Below are 17,399 nucleotides of genomic sequence, written 5' to 3'. Positions count from 1 at the left end.
TCAACCTCAAAGGGCGAGTTACAGTAATCCAGCCTGGAGGTGACCATTGCATTGAACACTGTGGCTAGGTCAGAGGGTGGCAGGGTAGGGCAGCCATAGACCAGCTAATAATAAGAAAATAGATATAGGGTCCAGTCAGCAAGAAAGGAAGAAGAAGAAGAAAAGGGGAAATTCCTGTGAGGGAGGGAGGGAAGAGGGCGAGATTACCATAAGTAGGTGTCTCGGAAACATGGTGGAATGGGGAACATCTATGGGATACAGTCATCCCTGGGTATAAGTACTACAGCAGGGCATAAAGGGATAGGAGGGCATAGAATCAAATAAGTTAGAAAACAGGAGAAGTAACTCCCCTACGGAAGCTTTGTTGTTGTTGTTGTTCAATGGCACAGACAAGTCCGACTCTTTGCAACCCCATGGACCACATCATACCAGGCCCTCCTGTTTTCCGCTGTCCTCCGGAGTTTGCCCAATTTCATATTCGTTGCATCAATAACACAATCTAACCATCTCATCCTTTGCCGTCCCCTTCTTCTTTGACCTTCAATCTTTCCCAGCATCAGGGTCTTCTCCAGTTAGTGCTCCCTTCTCAAGTGGTGGCCAAAGTGTTTGAGCTTCAGCTTTAATATCTGGCCTTCCAGGGAACAGTCAGGGTTGATTTCCTTTAGGATTGACTGATTTGATCTCCTTGCAGTCCAAGGACCTGAAGGCTTACTGAAAAGTGGGGGTGTACTGTCACTCACCTGATCAAACCCTTGAGGCTGATCTTGACATGGAGAATCAGCACAAAAGTCCCAGTCCAAATCAGGCCCTGCTGCAGGTTTCCTTATGAGTTGCTAGTGGGAATTCACAACTACAGTATGGCTGCAAGCCTCCATGGCGAAGTTGTGTAGCTCATAACATGTAGTTAGGCTCTAAAGTGGAGGTTTTTCACATCACCTACTTTCTTATTCTTTTTAAAGAGAGGATGCCAGGGATTGAACCTGGACCTTCTGCATACCAAGCAGATCCTCTGTCACTAAGTCACAGCCCCACTCTAGCCTCCTCCATGCCTGCTAAACTTGGACTTTTAGCTAGTTGATAATGTATTCTAGATCCATTTTCTTATTTTTTGTAATTATACCCCAGCTTTCCAGGAATTTAAGGCAGTTTACAGATACAAGATTAAAGCTCTTAGAATAACAGCAAGCTCTTGTGCACTTGTCTATTTTGTTTACTCTAAAACTTAATTTTAGTCATATTAAACAGTTCATATTTTAGGCTGCCATGTCTACCCTCACCATAGTTTTCTGGCAGTGTACCAGCTCAGGGATTTTCTGAGTAAAATATAGGTGGCAAGTTGCACAGGCTTTAAATAAGTAAATTGTGGTATGTACTAGATGAATGGAGTTTCCTTCTGTGCAATTCCATGGTGTCTTGGGCAGACAATGTTAAAAATGTTTCAGAGCTCTAGGAGACAGCTAGCAGCTACATTTCGAATGGAATTTGGAGAAGATCGCCTGTTTCCAGGGCCAGAAAAAAAATACTTAGCCAAAGAATCCAATGATAAAAGTCTGAACATTTTTGAAATCCAGTATAGTTTATTAGCACTTTATGGCCAGGTATGGGAAGGCCAAGGTAATCCTCATCCTGTGACCCTTAATAAACAGTTGTAATGTTAGTAGTGCCAGCATATCCTTAACCAGTTTAACACTAATGTTTATACTACCTCAAGACCAATGCTCCCTCTAAGCTGTGGAGTCTTGTGAGCAAAAATTCTACTTGGTGAGCTACTGGCATTAAGGTTATGAGCGAGCGATTTGCCCTACTACAGAAATTAGTTTGCTCTGGAGCCATTCTTCCTGAGCTAAGACAAAAATGTGAGCCAAAGGCTAAAAAAACTGTAAACTAGCTCACAGTAACTCAGCTTAGCGGGACTTTTGAAGACTGCATGTCCACAGCCAGTTACTCTGATTATCACTAAAAGCACTCTACCATTGATCAAGTAATTTACTCCCCTTCTCAGTATCTGCATCTAATTGAAAAGTAGTAACTGTGGAGCCAACAACTGTTAACGCTCAAAATTCATTATATGTTTGGTATTATTTTCTCAGTTTATAGATACATCATTGCCTTAATCTGTTATATCTACATTAGTAAATAAAGTTCACATTCCACTAGCATAAATAGGCATTCATTCCCCAGGCTAAAGCTCTCAGTTGATTGTGGGCTGTATGTACAGTTTCAGATTACATGCGGGTGATACCATTTTTGAATACTTCCCCACATTAAAAAAAAGAACTCTTGCAAGAGAAGGAAATAGCATGTAAGAGACAACTATTCTAATCCTTCCGTCTGTCTATTGTGCTAGCTTTCCACTATCAAGAAGATATTTATAGAGGAGAGATTCAAATGTGTAATTTACCCTACATGGAGACATACACACTTCCATTGCATACTGCATCAGGGCTTTACTCCATTTCCATCTCATTCTGCTACACAAGTAGATCTGGTCTGATCAGGGGTTGTTTCGTAGAAAAAGAGCTAGGGGAACTCATTAGCATAACTCATTAGCATATGCCCCACCCCCTGGCATCACCGGAAGTGTGTCATAAGGCCACACACCCCGCCCCCAACGGTCCCGGCTGCTGCCGGCCTTGCAGCTCCACTGCCGAGCCCCATCAGGGGCCTGGCGGTGGACCTGCAAGGCCGGCGGGGGTGCAAGGAAGCCCCGCGAAGGCCCTCCCTGGCCCCAGGCAGGCAGGGGTGGGGAGAGGCAGGGAGGAAGCAACTTACCCTCCCTCTTCTCCTGCCTCCTCCTGGCTGAATGAGGGCCGGAAGCAGGGGGCAGGGCTTCGTCATGTGCCCCGCCCCCGTACCTCACCTGGGGGAACTGCGATCCCCGCAATCTCCCCCGAAATAACCTCTGGGTCTGATTCAAGTCTGAGGGAGAAACATATGTAGTTGTACTTGCTCTGTGCTGAGATATTATCCTCGCTTATGGTGATAATGTTCCTCACAGGTTTTGACCAAGATGTGTACACTTCCCATTTTCAGATTGGAGTAACTTGATAGCTTCAGATGGTAGCCAGTGTTCCCTCTAAGCTGAGTTAGTGTGAGCTAGCTCACAGTTTTTTAGCCTCTGGCTCACACATTTCTGTCTTAGCTCAGGAAGGATGGCTCCAGAGCAAACTAATTTATGCAGCAGCCAAATCGCTCGCTCACAACTTTAATGCCAGTAGCTCACAAAGTAGAATGTGTGCTCACAAGACTCCATAACTTAGAGGGAACATAGCCATATTGGTTGGTAGTAGAACAGCTAGATTTAAGTTCAGTAGCACTTTACACACAAACAAGATTTTTGGACTGTAAGCTTTTGAAAGTCAGCATTCCCTTGGAGTTGTATATAAACTTTCTGCATGGTATGTAAATATCTTCTCAATATATTTTGTCCCCTTTTAAGGGAGAGGTGTAGAATTGTCCTGTTGAGAGGAAGAGAAAAAGGGGGCGGGTGGGTGGTAGTCTGGGAATTTCAGCCTACAGATCTGTCACATTTATAGGTACTGTGGAAATACTCTGTTTTAATTCTGCCAGAATTCCAACCTCATACTATATCCAAAGGACTAAATATTTTTTGATATTCTGAGTTCAATATTTTTGTTTACCAACAAAATTTACAGTGTAGGGATTATATAACAAGGAACAGGATGTATGCAGATCAAAGTTTGAGTCCAGTGGCCCCTTTTAAGACCAACTAAGTTTTATTCAAGATATAGCTTTTGTGTGCATGCATGCTTCTTCAAATACAATGAAATGGAAGTTACCAGTCCAGACATATAGGAATAGGGTGGGCAGCAAATTAGCATACAGCATAATGAAGATATTTTACAGATGCAAAGACTAAACAGGAATAACAAGCTTAGTTTACCATTTGTTTTGGTTTAACTATCGGGAACATAGTGAAGGAAATATGTCAACATTGGAGATTGATGAGCAGATGTATCCTTAACTGTGTATGTATGCAGATATTCAAAAAATAGAGGAAGAACATGCATCACCAGAAGCTGAAGTACAACATTTTAAGAACATAAAGAAAAGCCATGTTGGATCAGGCCAGTGGCCCATCTAGTCCAATACACTATGTCACACAGTGGCCAAAACCCAGGTGCCATCAGGAGGTCCCCCAGCAGGGCCAGAACTCCAGAAGCCCTCTCACTCTTGCCCTCCAAGCACCAAGAATACAGAGCATCACTGCACCAGACAGTGTTCCATCTCATCTATACCTTGTGGCTAATAGCCACTCATGCTTGTAGCCTCCACCACTTCCTGTGGCAGTGAATTCCATGTGTTAATTACGCTGTGGGTGAAGAAGTACTTCCTTTTATCTGTTCTAAGTCTAATGCCCCTTAATTTCACTGAGTGCCCATGAGTTCTTGCACTGTGAGAGAGGGAGAAAAGTACTTCTTTCTCTACCTTCTCTATCCCATGCATAATTTTGTAAACCTCTATCATGTCACCCCTCAATCATCGTTTCTCCAAGCTAAAAAGCTCTAACCTCTTTAACCTTTCTTCATAGGGAAAGTGCTCCATCCCCTTAATCATTTTAGTTGCCCTTTTCTGCACCTTTTCCAATGCTATAATATCTTTTTTGTGGTAGGTTGAGCAAAAACTGTACACAGTATTCAAAATGAGACTGCACCATAGATATTTTTTTCTCAGCCAATACAATTTTGCTTTTTTCCTTTTAGATTTCTCCCCCCCCTTCTCCCTCAGAAAAAGCTTCTGCACTTACATAGTACTGTCGCTTTCCACAATATTGACAGCAGTGTATAAACATATAACAACAAAATATTTCTGCTCTTTTCAGATGTTCCCCCTGCAGAGCAAGAAAAGCTCTTTATTCAGAAGTTGCGACAATGTTGTGTCCTTTTTGACTTTGTGTCTGATCCACTAAGTGACCTAAAGTGGAAGGAAGTAAAACGAGCAGCTTTAAGTGAAATGGTAGAATATATCACGCATAATCGCAATGTGATCACAGAGCCTATTTACCCAGAAGTAGTACACATGGTAAGTAATTTAAATGAAATTATTCTAAAAAAATTCTCAGACTTAAAGCAGTTTTGCTTGAGTAAGATTTTTACTAAAGGGTTTTCTTCACACTTTCTTCTGTGCTACAGAACATAACTTTTTCAATGGCATATATTATTAGTACTTAAGAATTACAGGAATGACTTGGCTTCCTGAAGTATTTTACACCTTGAGGGTTGTTGTTATAACAAATGTAGTAAAACCACACCATGATAACAACATGAACCTGTGCCTCATTGGTGGGCTGGCTTCAGTCTAGCAAGTTTTACTTTTATTTTAATTTTTTTATGAATATCCCTATGGTTCACCAGTTGTGTTCTGTGTTTATAACGGTCCATGGTCAAGATCCCTTAATAGTTAATGCACATCCTGGTTTAACCTTGAACTGTAGCATTAGAAAGAGATGCCACCAAAAGATCACAGTGCTGTTCTGCTCATCTTCTGAATGCAGTGGAAGTTAAATATATATATATTTTTCAAAACACTTTTCCTAATTGATTGAAGTGCTTCTTATACATTAATTTTTGAAACAGCCCTGTAAAATGGGCAGTCTTTGCAAACAGATGCTGACTGAGAGACATTGGCTTGCCTAATGTTACCCAGCAAGTTCATGTCTGAGCTGTGATTTAAAGCCAGGACTTCTGAGTGGTGGCCAGTCTGGTCAGCATAAGAATACCTGACGGTCAACAAAGTGATAATGCAAATGAGAATTTGAGAGAAATAAGGACTGTGCCAGATCGCTCCCTTAGAAAAACCTGCTGAAATCTCCCTGCCTTGTTTTTCCTTTATTAAGATACACTTCACAAAAGTTCTCTTATAGCAAAGAGAACATAGCTTGAGGCAAAAGCATGAAGCTGAAACATGCAGAGAAAAAAAATCTCAACAGCAGATATTACACTTAATTTAAAATAATTTTAGGTTCACGCAGATTCCTGTATGAAGGCTTCATGCAAATAAGTCAGTGCTACTCACTCCATGTCTCACAGAGAGCCCCATTTGCAACTACCATCAACCAAAATAGCCACATTTACTTTCTTCCCTGCCATGAGGCCTACACCTGAGGGAGGATTACCTGGGTTCCTCTGGCAGTGGCTATCTTTAGGGGGATTAATCTAACGGCAAGCATCACAGGGAAAGGGCCCTTGCCCCCTTTCCTGAAACATGGCGCAGGTGCCATATTGGGGGATGGTGCCCTGAAGAGCCACAGGTGACATGTCAAAGATCAAAGAGCCATGTGTGGCTCCTGATCCATTGAGTATCACTGAAATGTGTATTAAAATTGTTCCTTTTCTGTATCAAGACTTTGGCATGTTTGATTTTTAGTTTGCAGTTAATATGTTTCGCACATTACCACCTTCATCTAATCCAACGGGAGCAGAATTTGACCCAGAGGAGGATGAACCAACCTTAGAAGCCGCATGGCCTCATTTACAGGTACTACGGAGACATAATTTCTTTTCTTCTGATTAAACATTGAGTGGCTAAAGTTGCTGCAAAATAAAAGACAATAAGCTGAAATCAGAACACACAAGTCGTACTCGCTTTTACTATTTCAGTGTCTTAACGGGTGACCCATCCCTTCAACGTTTTGCTTGGGATGGGATAATGCAGCTTGCTTGCTAGGGGGGTGAGTCTGCTGTTCATTGTAAGCTGATCTCGATGCATTTTTTTTTACTAACCATAGAAAAATATTAACGTGTTGGTGTTTGTTGCTATTACCCTTTTTTTGTCCGACTAGCACTATCCCTTTGATAAATGATGCTTCTGTGTAAACAGAAAGCAGGTATATATAAATTCAGTGTCTTCATATTAAATGACTGTGGTACAGCATCAGCATCCAGGTCAGGGTGGATGATATGATGCTTGTGGGCTGCATGCATCTGCAGAACTGCACACATGCCCTTTTGTCTCGGAGTGAGCAACCTGCGTGGTTTCCTGTATGGCAGCTGGTGGGCCTCGCTTTACCTCTCCCTGCATCATACAAACCGTTTCAATCTAGAGACAGACATTAAAATAGTTCCTGTGACTAGACAGATACTGATATCAGCATCTCACGGATGTAACTTGTCTCAGTCTCTTAAATGCAGCGAGAATCTGAATCCTGCAGTCTGTCTCTGTAGCTCCTCTTTGGAATAAATCCACTTCTCCCACCCTAATTGCTGTGAAGGGATGTATTGCCCCCAATCTCAGTTCACAAGTCTCCTCTTAACCAGGAACTGGCTCCAAATATTGTAGAACCTGGTTAGCATTAAATGCAGTAACATTTGAAATCAATGTATACCCTAACTAGGTAGGGAGGCTTTCCCACCTCTAGTTCCTGAACTTTGAGCTGCACTTAAGAGAAATCTGTCATGTTTGTGCTAGCTCAGAATCTAAGGTCCTTTTTTGAGTTCATATGTTATAACAAACCTGCTGAATTTGGAAATTTAGGGCACAAGCTGCTGGGAACTTATCCTCACGCCCCATTGCAATGAGTGGGAGCTTTACACCACCTCTTTGTTTCAGAGCAGCTTGAGCAGGAAAAGTTCTGGGTGGATTGTGTAAGTGTCCATAGGAATGAACAGTTTAAGAGAACGCATTTAGAAGTCCGAAGTAAATGATGCAAACAGTATCTTCAAAATAGGATTGAATTTTGCTATAAAAGCTGTTTAAAACTGAGTACTATTTAACTGCTTTTTTTAAAAAAATCAAATTTGCAATTTCTGGTTTTTAAAAACTAATCTTGTGTTTTGTGGATTTTTTTTCCAGCTTGTTTATGAATTTTTCTTAAGGTTTTTAGAATCTCCAGATTTCCAGCCTAATATAGCTAAGAAATATATTGATCAGAAGTTTGTATTGCAGGTGAGGTTAAAAAAATGAATATATCTTCAAACTTTCAATCCAGATTAATGTGAAATCGTTTAAACAAGTAAATATATGTCTCTTGCAGCTTTTAGAGCTCTTTGATAGTGAAGATCCCCGAGAGAGAGACTTTCTTAAGACTACTCTGCACAGAATATATGGGAAATTCTTAGGCCTAAGAGCTTACATCAGGAAGCAAATTAACAATATATTTTATAGGTACGTTGTCATTCTGTGCTGATGCATTTTAATCAGAAAGGTGTTTTAAAACTCTTCTATCTTGAAATTACTGAGAGGTGTGTTTTGTTGTTCTTGAAGGTGCTCCACTGCAAAACTTGCAAGTCAGCTTTGTTTTGTAACTTCGGTAACATAATTTTAAGCTGCACAAGTAAGACCATACTAGAGGAGGGAAGAAGCATGTTAGAAGATCTGGGCACAGAATTTGAATTCATCCACTTCTTGTGTGAGGGCAGCTTTTGTCCTGTGTTGATTTCCATAGAGCAAACCATGATATTTGACATCTTTAAGGTTGTAGTTCTGTTGTATTTAACCAAAGAACTTTTCCTAGTCCCATATGACAGCTTTTTGATATGCAGATTTTTTAAAAAAATTGTTTCTTCGTACAGTCATGCAATCGCAGGTGGTGATATATAACCTTACAAACAGATGATATGTGGACCTTTATCTTTTTATTTGATATCTCGGTATACTGCTAGTATAGAAATCAGGTTGAAAGAAAATAAAGGCTTTAAAAGCCACATGCTTGCTTGCCTCCCCCCCCCCCCCTTCTTCCCTCTAGGCATATTGAGCTATATTGACACTGCCTGCTTTTAGCTCATCTTTCTACTTTTTTTTTTTTGCCTTGTGCTGTTTTCCCTAAAGAGAACATATGGTACTGTCCCTTAAAGAGTATAATGCCAATTACAATGCAGCTTTTTGCCAGTTCATCCATAAAAGACAAAGGCATCAACTGTAGAGAGAGCTTATCTGGCATACAAATAGTAAGAAATATGTGTTTTGGGGGGGATGCTGTCTAAAAATAGCAAAAGCACCAGCTTTTTGCATGCAGCAGGTTTTGGCTATTCTCTGCCAACGTTAATGTTGTAGATGAGTGTGTGTGTTTTCTCAGGATAATAATGTCAATAGAGATATGAGATGGCAGACCTAAAAATATCCCGACAGGGAGGCTGTGATTAAGACTGGTGTGCACAATGTCACGGCAGTAATATCCATACTTAGATAGAATAGGATTTAATTTTGATATTTCAGCATAGTCATGCATTCTCATTATCCTGATTTAGAAAGCATATTGGACGTTCCAGGATCTGTTGTCTGCAAAAAATGTCTGGCGCTTTCAGGTATACAAAGAGATCTGAAAAGCTCATGGTCAAAAGATGCAAGGGGCTCAAACAAGTGCCAGTGTTTTTGAGGTCATAGTGGACAGCAGTGTTCCCTCTAAGCTGATTTAGTGTGAGCTAGCTCACCCTTTTTTAGCCTCCAGCTCACACATTTTTGTCTCAGCTCAGGAAGGATGGCTCTAGAGGAAACTAATTTATGTAGTAGCCAAATTGCTTACTCACAACGTTAATGCCAGTAGCTCACAAAGTAGAATTTTTGCTCACAAGACTCCACGGCTTAGAGGGAACATTGGTGGACAGCTCAATGAAAGTGTCAACCCAGTGTGCTGCAGAAGTTAAAAAGGCAAACTCTGTGTTAGGGATTATTAGTAAAGGGATATTACAGCCGACAGTGCCACTGTATAGATCTATAGGGCAACCAAGGTGGTTGGGGTTTGGAGCACCTTCCCTATGAGGAGTGGCTGAAGAGTCTGGGGCTTTGAGTCTAGAAAAGACTGGGGGGACATGATAGAGGTTTATAAAATTATGCATGGGGTGGAGAGAGCTGACAAAGAGAATTTATTCTCAGTCTCCCAAAATACTTGAACTTGAGGGCATCCAATGAAGCCAATTGGCAGTAGATTCAGGACAGACAAAAGGAAGTACTTCTTTCACAAGCAATGATTAAAATGTGGAATTCAGTGCCAGAGGATGTAGTGATGGCCACAGGCATGGACCGCTATAAAAGGGGATTAGACAGATTCATGGCTACAGCTGGATAGATATCAGTGGCACTAGCCATGGTGACTGAGAGGAACTTCCACATTCAGAGGCAGTCAATCTCTGAATCCCAGAGCCAGGATGCAGCATCAGGGGAGGCCCTCAATCTCTATGCCCTGTTGTTGGCCATCCAGAGGAAGTAGCTGGCCACTGTGTGAGACAGGATGCTGGACTAGATGGCCCACTGGTCTGATCCAGCACAGCTCTTTTTATGTTCTTAAACTTATTATGTCAGACTTGCAACAGGACAGATAAGGATGGTGGCTGGTGTATAGTGTTTTAAAAATAGCATCTCTGATTGGCCACTTGTATTCTTTTAATACCACCATCTGTTTGATAACATCCCCTCCTCAACACACACTGGAATGCTGTGCTTGCTTAGGGATCTACCCTTGAAGAAGTTGTTCCAGGTTATACTGAATTCTGTGACCCATTTTAAATAGAATGAGCTGTAGAGAGCATATTATCCATATTATCCCCCATTTACATTTTTTTAAATCTGGATCCAGTTCAGGGTGCTCATTCAAGGCTGAGGCTTACCAAATTGGGGGACAGCATCCTAAAAGCTGGGTAGAAAGTAAGAATGTTGGAAATGAAAACAATGTTTTCAGCAATATCTCAAATGATTGTTATATCTCAGATTTTTGTAGAAAATGTGAACCACGTATGTCATCAGGTAGATATGAATAATTCCATCAGGCCTCCTTGCTCATAACCTATTTGCTTTGTCAGGTTTATTTATGAAACAGAACATCACAATGGCATAGCAGAATTACTGGAAATATTGGGAAGGTAAGCTGCATTATAGCTATACATTATAATGCTGCTCTTTGAGCGTTAAAACAGAACAACTTTCATTCAGATGAGAATGAGTTTTGAATTGAAAGAAATCATTCTGTACAGCTTAATTGAATTATAGCTACAGGAAATAATAATTACAAAAGTATAAATACAAACATGAGCCTATACTTTAAGATCAAGGCAAGTCTCTGGGTAAAGAGTCTCTCTAAACTTTTTAGCATTTGCTTTTAGTAAGTATTTAGACTATAGTTATTAGACAAATTTCCATTGGAATGTGTATGGAAACACAGCTGGGAATAAATAAAATAAATTAAAGTTGAAAATGTGATAAATATTCGTTAATAAAGCCTGAATTCCTAATTTCCCCCCCCACAGTATAATTAATGGATTTGCCTTACCATTGAAAGAAGAGCACAAAATCTTCCTTCTGAAGGTGTTATTACCTTTGCACAAAGTGAAATCACTCAGTGTCTACCATCCACAGGTAAATTATTACATGTGTGTATTTTGTTTTTTAAAAATATATATTTGTGTACTTTGTAACTTTTATCAGCCAATGAGCAGCATATTTAGCAAAAGGTAAAAAGGTATTTGCAGAAACCTCATCTTCATTTGCAAAGTTTAATTACCTAGTCAGTTAAACATTTGTTCAATACTGAATCCTTAATGCTCGCACTTATCATTGTTTTAAAAAATCATACAGGCTGACAGAATGGCTTGTTTGCATTTAGGTTCAAACTTTGTGCTGCTGTGCACTTATTATGGGAAGTTAAGACAACTGAGGCGAAGTGCAAGCAAGGCCTTTCTCGTCCAGGCTTCTGCTTTGTACCTTCCAAACAGACTTCTACTCTGACTCTCCTGACCTTCAGGAAAAGTCTGTTTTTTGACACCTTTTGGCTGTAAGTGTGGTTGCTGTCATTTTAGGGACATCCTGTATGTTGGCTGATTCCTGAAACTCTGCTGCTCCATCTGCAAACTGTGTGTGACATTTCTTAACCAAATTAATTTTTAAATGGTTCTAATTGTTATAGGCCTTGTCACGCAAACAGAGAAGGGAAGTTAATGTGTTTTGAATAAATAGTCATAAATTCAGATTTCAGATGTGTATTAAAATGCTCTAGGGGTGTGTATTTTCCTTGGATGGCTTCCTCCTCTCATCCTTCAATAAATAGTAGCATGTTTCCATTTACCAGGAAGCAAGGTGGTGTGTGTTTTCTCTTATGCAGACACAAAGAGCCATCTGGAGAGGCTCAACATTGTGCATTACTATTTTTATAGTGCAAAATACACAGCTGCCTTTGGATAAATCCGAGTTCAAATAAACTGTATAATAGGCTACGGCATTGCTGGATTAAGCCCATTTTTGTGCTTAATTACTTTGCCCGCCTTTGCTTGGTCCCTTACTTCACTTATTCTCTCCAATCAACACTCCTAAGGAGAAGAGGAGGCAAACATTATTCAGTCTTCATTTCAAGAGCAAGGGCAGGGCTTCATCTGGGGAGACGAGGGTTCTCGAATTCCTCTACTCAGCTCTTTACAAGCGTGCAGTGTAGTTTCAGTTTAGGCATGGGCAGCCATGACTGTAAACTTTATCTTTCGAATCTCCTCAGTTCAGCTTGTTGATTGTGCAAAATATCCCCCGTGGTTCATAACCACCGATTGCTGTGCATTTCTGCACATGCTTGCGGTGGTTTGCAGACAGTTAAAGCTCAAGTGAAACATCCTTATTTGTTACAGACTTTGTTTTTCGTAGTGACTTTTTGTGTTCCATGCCTGGCTGTTCCTGAGCTAATGTCTTATCTAGTATGATAACTGCTGACACTCGTTAACCTGGTTTTGCAAGGATCTCTGTGTTCCCTGGAGCCTTTTGCTAGCTGTACTACAGTAGGTTGGGACTACAGTTGCAAACGAGGCCAACACTTGTAGGAATGTTACATACCCATATCGGTTTTGATGCATACATGTGAAAGTGTCCACACAAAAAGGTATAGCCTTTTCCTACATAGAAGTGATATTTGAGTAGAAAAACAGCTATGTGTGAAAGTGGACCTTAGAAAACAGCCTGTTTATGGCCTTTTTGTGGATAATTAGAGCAAATTAAATATGAACAATCCTCCTCCTGTTGTTGTTGTTCAGTTGCACAGTCAAGTCCAACTCTTCATGACCCCATGGACCACATCCTCCTGTAGAAACCACCAAAAGGCATTTATTGCCCATGCATCATCCCCTAGGTGGGCTGGTTCATGGATAAAAGTGCTCTGTAAATATTACAGTGTAGAAGAGATATTTTTGTTGTTGTTTTCTTTGCGACCCCATGGACCAAATCACACCAGGCCTTCCGGTCTTCCGCCGTCCTCTGACGTTTTCTCAACTTCATGTTCGTTGCATCTATGACACTGCCTAACCATCTCATCCTTTGCCGTCCCCGTCTTCTTTGACCTTCAATCTTTCCCAGCATCAGGGTCTTCTCCAGTGAGTGCTCCCTTCTCATTTGGTGGCCAAAGTATTTGAGCTTCAGTTTCATTATCTGGCCTTCCAGGGAACAGTCAGGGTTGATTTCTTTGAGGATTGACTGATTTGTTCTTCTTGCAGTCCAAGGGACTCTCAAGAGTCTTCTCCAGCACCATAGTTCAAAAGAATCTATTCTTCGGCGCTCGGCCTTCCTTATAGTCCAGCTCTCGCAGCCATACATGACTACTGGGAATACCATTGCTTTGACCATGCGGACTTTTGTTGGCAGGGTGATGTCTCTACTTTTTATCATGCTGTTTAGGTTCGCCATCGCTTTCCTCCCAAGGAGCAGGCGTCTTTTAATTTCATGGCTGCAGTCACAGTCTGCGGTGATCTGGGATCCCAGGAACGTGAAGTCTGTCACTACTTCCACGACTTCCCCTTCTATTTGCCAAGGAGTGATGGGGCCGGATGCCATGATCTTAGTTTTTTTGATGTTGAGCTTCAAGCCCACTTTTGCGCTCTCCTCTTTTACTCTGAGCAAGAGGCTCTTTAGATCCTTTTCACTTTCAGCCATTAGAGTGGTATCATCTGCATATCTGAGGTTGTTGATCTTTTCCCCAGCAATCTTAATTCCCGCTTGTGATTCATCCAGGCCAGCATTTCGCATGATGTACTCTGCATATATATTAAATAAGCAAGGTGACAGTATACATCCTTGTCGTACTCCTTTTCCTATGCTGAACCAATCAGTTGTTCCGTATCCGGTTCTAACTGTCGCTTCTTGGCCCTTATACAGGTTTCTCAAGAGACATGTGAGGTGGTCTGGTACTCCCATCTCTTTAAGGACCTGCCATAGTTTGTTGTGATCCACACAGTCAAAGGCTTTAGCATAGTCAATGAAGCAGAAGTAGATATTTTTCTGGTACTCTCTTGCTTTCTCCATAATCCAGCGAATGTTGGCAATATGATCTCTCGTTCCTCTACCTCTTCGAAACCCAGCTTGTACTTCTGGTAGTTCTCTATCCACGTACTGTTGAAGCCTAGCTTGTAGGATCTTGAGCATGACCTTGCTAGCGTGTGATATGAGTGCAATTGTGCGATAGTTTGAACATTCCTTGGCATTGCCCTTCTTTGGGATTGGAATGTATACTGATCTTTTCCAATCCTGTGGCCACTGTTGCGTTTTCCAAATTTGCTGGCAAATGGAGTGCAGAACTTTAACAGCATCCTCTTCTAAGACTTTGAATAGCTCAGCTGGGATACCATCACCTCCACTAGCTTTGTTGTTAGCAATGCTTTCTAAGGCCCATTTAACTTCACATTCCAGGATGTCTGGCTCGAGGTCAGTGATTATACCGTCGTGGTTGTCAAGGACATCGAGGTCTTTCTTGTATAGTTCTTCTGTGTATTCTTGCCATCTTTTCCTAATCTCTTCTGCTTCTGTTAGGTCCCTACCGTTTTTGTCCTTTATCATGGCCAGCTTTGCATGGAACGCTCCCTTGATTTCTCCAATTTTCTTGAAGAGATCTCTAGTCCTTCCCATTCTATTGTTTTCTTCTATTACTTTGCACTGTTCATTCAGGAAGGCCTCCTTATCTCTCCTTGCTGTTCTCTGGAAATCTGCGTTCAGTTGGGTAAATCTTTCCTTTTCGCCTTTGCCTTTCGCTTTCCTTCTTTCCTCTGCTATTTGTAAAGCCTCATCAGAAAGCCATTTTGCTTTCTTGCATTTCTTTTTCTTTGGTATGGTGGTGATTGCTGCCTCCTGTACAATGTCACGAACCTCCGTCCATAGTTCTTCAGGCACTCTATCTATCAAATCCAGACCCTTGAATCTATTCTTCACCTCTACTGTATATTCATCAGGGATGCGATCTAGGTCAAACCTGAATGGCCTAGTGGTTTTCCCAATTTTCTTCAGTTTAAGTCTGAATTTTGCAATGAGTAGCTCATGATCTGAGCCACAGTCAGCTCCAGGTCTTGTTTTTACTGACTGGATAGAGCTTCTCCATCTTTGACTGCAAATTATATAGTCAATCTGATTTCGGTGTTGCCCATCTGGTGATGTCCATGTGTAGAGTCGCCTCTTAGGTTGTTGGAAAAGGGTGTTTGCTGTGACCAGTGTGTTCTCTTGACAAAACTCTGTTAACCTTTGCCCTGCTTCATTTTGCTTTCCAAGGCCAAACTTGTCTGTTATTCCGGTTACCTTTTTACTTCCTACTTTAGCATTCCAGTCCCCTATGATGATGAGGACATCATTTTTTGGTGTTAGTTCTAGGAGGTGTTGTAGGTCTTCATAGAAACAGTCCACTTCAGCCTCTTCTGCATCAGTGGTTGGGGCATAGACTTGGATTACTGTGATGTTGAATGGTTGTCTGCTATTTGGTTGTCAGCATGAAGACAGCCTGCTTAAATTGGGACTCTAAGGTGACTTCCCCATTAAAGACACTGATTTATAAAAACAGTAATAAGCATTAATTTGATACAGAATGGAATAGAGGTGACTTTCAAATTAGAAGAATGGTGAAAATTGAAGATGGGTAGCCATGTTAGCCTGTAGCAGTAGAAATGAGCGAGAGTCCAAGTAGCACCTTAAAAGACTAACCAAGTTTGTGGCAGGGTATGATCTTTCATAAGTCGCTGCTCACTTCTTCAGATTCCTGGAGATATCTGAAGAAGTGAGCAGTGACTCACAAAAGCTCCTTCCCTGCCACAAATTTTGTTAGTCTTTAAGGTGCTACTGGACTCTTGCTCTTTTCTGGTGAAAGTTGATCCCTGTTCCCCATTTTGCAGCTGGTTTTTGAGGTGACTACAAACTGGTCCCCTTAGCATTTGTATACCTGTGAAAGAGAAACAGTAATGCATATCCATGGCTTTGATTTAATACAGCTGAAAAAGGTAGAAATACAATAGAATTATCTGTTACTTGGGGGCAGGGGACTCAGACTTGACAAATACCCCATATACATCAGTGTGCTTTTGATCTGGACTAGAGGATTCATTCTGTTCCTTTGAACTCTGTGGGTTGGGGCTCACTGGTCAGTTTTGTGATGCTGAAATGTTAAAACCAGCACAAGGAGTTTTCGACCAAACCAAGAAGCTTCCCTTGTTCAAAGGACTGTACCAGTGCCAGCAAATGGTAGGATTCAGCCCAAGAAGTCTTAAGGTTTTTTGTCTAAGAAAAAAGTATGTAAAGTTTAAGTATGTAGTAGTATTTCTCAGTAATAAGACATATCTCATGTGTGCAAAATGAAGAATGTGCAGATAAATCATGGTTTTATCAGTGCTGTTAAAGTTCTGTCAAAATGTATGAACAATTGCCTTGTGCAGAAATATTTATTAAATGAATGTGCAAGAGGAGAAGGAGGGTCATGTTCAGAGTACGTGCTTTGCATGCACAGGGTCTCCAGGTATAAGGATCGAGTAGTAGATGATGTGAAGGGCCTCTACCTGAGATCCTGAAGAGCTGCTGCCAGTTAGAGTAGATGATGCTGATTATGAAAGAGGTCTGTAGAAGGTAGCTTCATGTGAAAGTCCCAGTTTTCATGGTTAGGCTGAGATTTAGTTTCATGGATCGACTGTTTTGAGACTGTAATTGGAACTTTTAAGTCTTGCTGGGATTTTGTGGTCTTTGCCCTTTAAGTTCATGCACAAGTTCTAACCTCTTCATGCACAGTAGCGTACGCGTTCAACAGCAACAAAATTTGCTTGACTTCTATAGGGTTGTTTTTTATTTAACCTAATAATGTTCCTTTTTTTTCCTCCTCAATTCAGCTGGCGTACTGTGTAGTTCAGTTTTTAGAAAAAGACAGCACACTTACCGAGCCAGTAAGTTTTACTTATTTTCTGGGGTTTTTTGCCTTTTAAAGTATATTAACAAAATGTTTTTGAAACATGTTTGCAACCAACATCTGGTCACTTGGAATAACTATTTGTTAGAATGCAGTATTGCATGCATTAGTACAAATCAGTGTAAACGTCACATGCCATCTTATCTTCAGAATGCTAACCCATATGTTGCCGTGTGCTAAATCTTTTTGTTGAAGAGAGTCAACTTGTGAAATTTTAGTTACAGGGGCACAAACCTCTCATTAGTCTTGGCCACTACTGCCAATAGGGTTGCCA

General features: G+C 41.0%; 1 protein-coding gene across 2 annotated transcripts in view; it reads left to right on the top strand.

Moving 5' to 3' along the window:
* Nucleotides 1-17,399, top strand: part of PPP2R5C (protein phosphatase 2 regulatory subunit B', gamma) — a 61,044-nt gene that overhangs the window by 20,200 nt on the left and 23,445 nt on the right. For both annotated transcript variants that reach the window (XM_015418625.1, XM_015418616.1), the window contains exons 2-8: nt 4,844-5,043; nt 6,388-6,498; nt 7,813-7,905; nt 7,994-8,124; nt 10,755-10,814; nt 11,199-11,307; nt 17,049-17,102. In XM_015418625.1, coding sequence (XP_015274111.1) covers nt 4,844-5,043; nt 6,388-6,498; nt 7,813-7,905; nt 7,994-8,124; nt 10,755-10,814; nt 11,199-11,307; nt 17,049-17,102 — 758 coding nt within the window. The remainder of the gene's footprint in view (nt 1-4,843; nt 5,044-6,387; nt 6,499-7,812; nt 7,906-7,993; nt 8,125-10,754; nt 10,815-11,198; nt 11,308-17,048; nt 17,103-17,399) is intronic.

Source organism: Gekko japonicus, unplaced genomic scaffold (genome assembly GCF_001447785.1).
Source record: "Gekko japonicus isolate JY-2015 unplaced genomic scaffold, Gekko_japonicus_V1.1 scaffold93, whole genome shotgun sequence".
In the NCBI taxonomy this organism is placed as follows: domain Eukaryota; kingdom Metazoa; phylum Chordata; class Lepidosauria; order Squamata; family Gekkonidae; genus Gekko; species Gekko japonicus.
The sequence above is the reverse complement of the archived record's forward strand: the minus strand, read 5'-3'. Positions and strand labels throughout refer to the sequence as shown.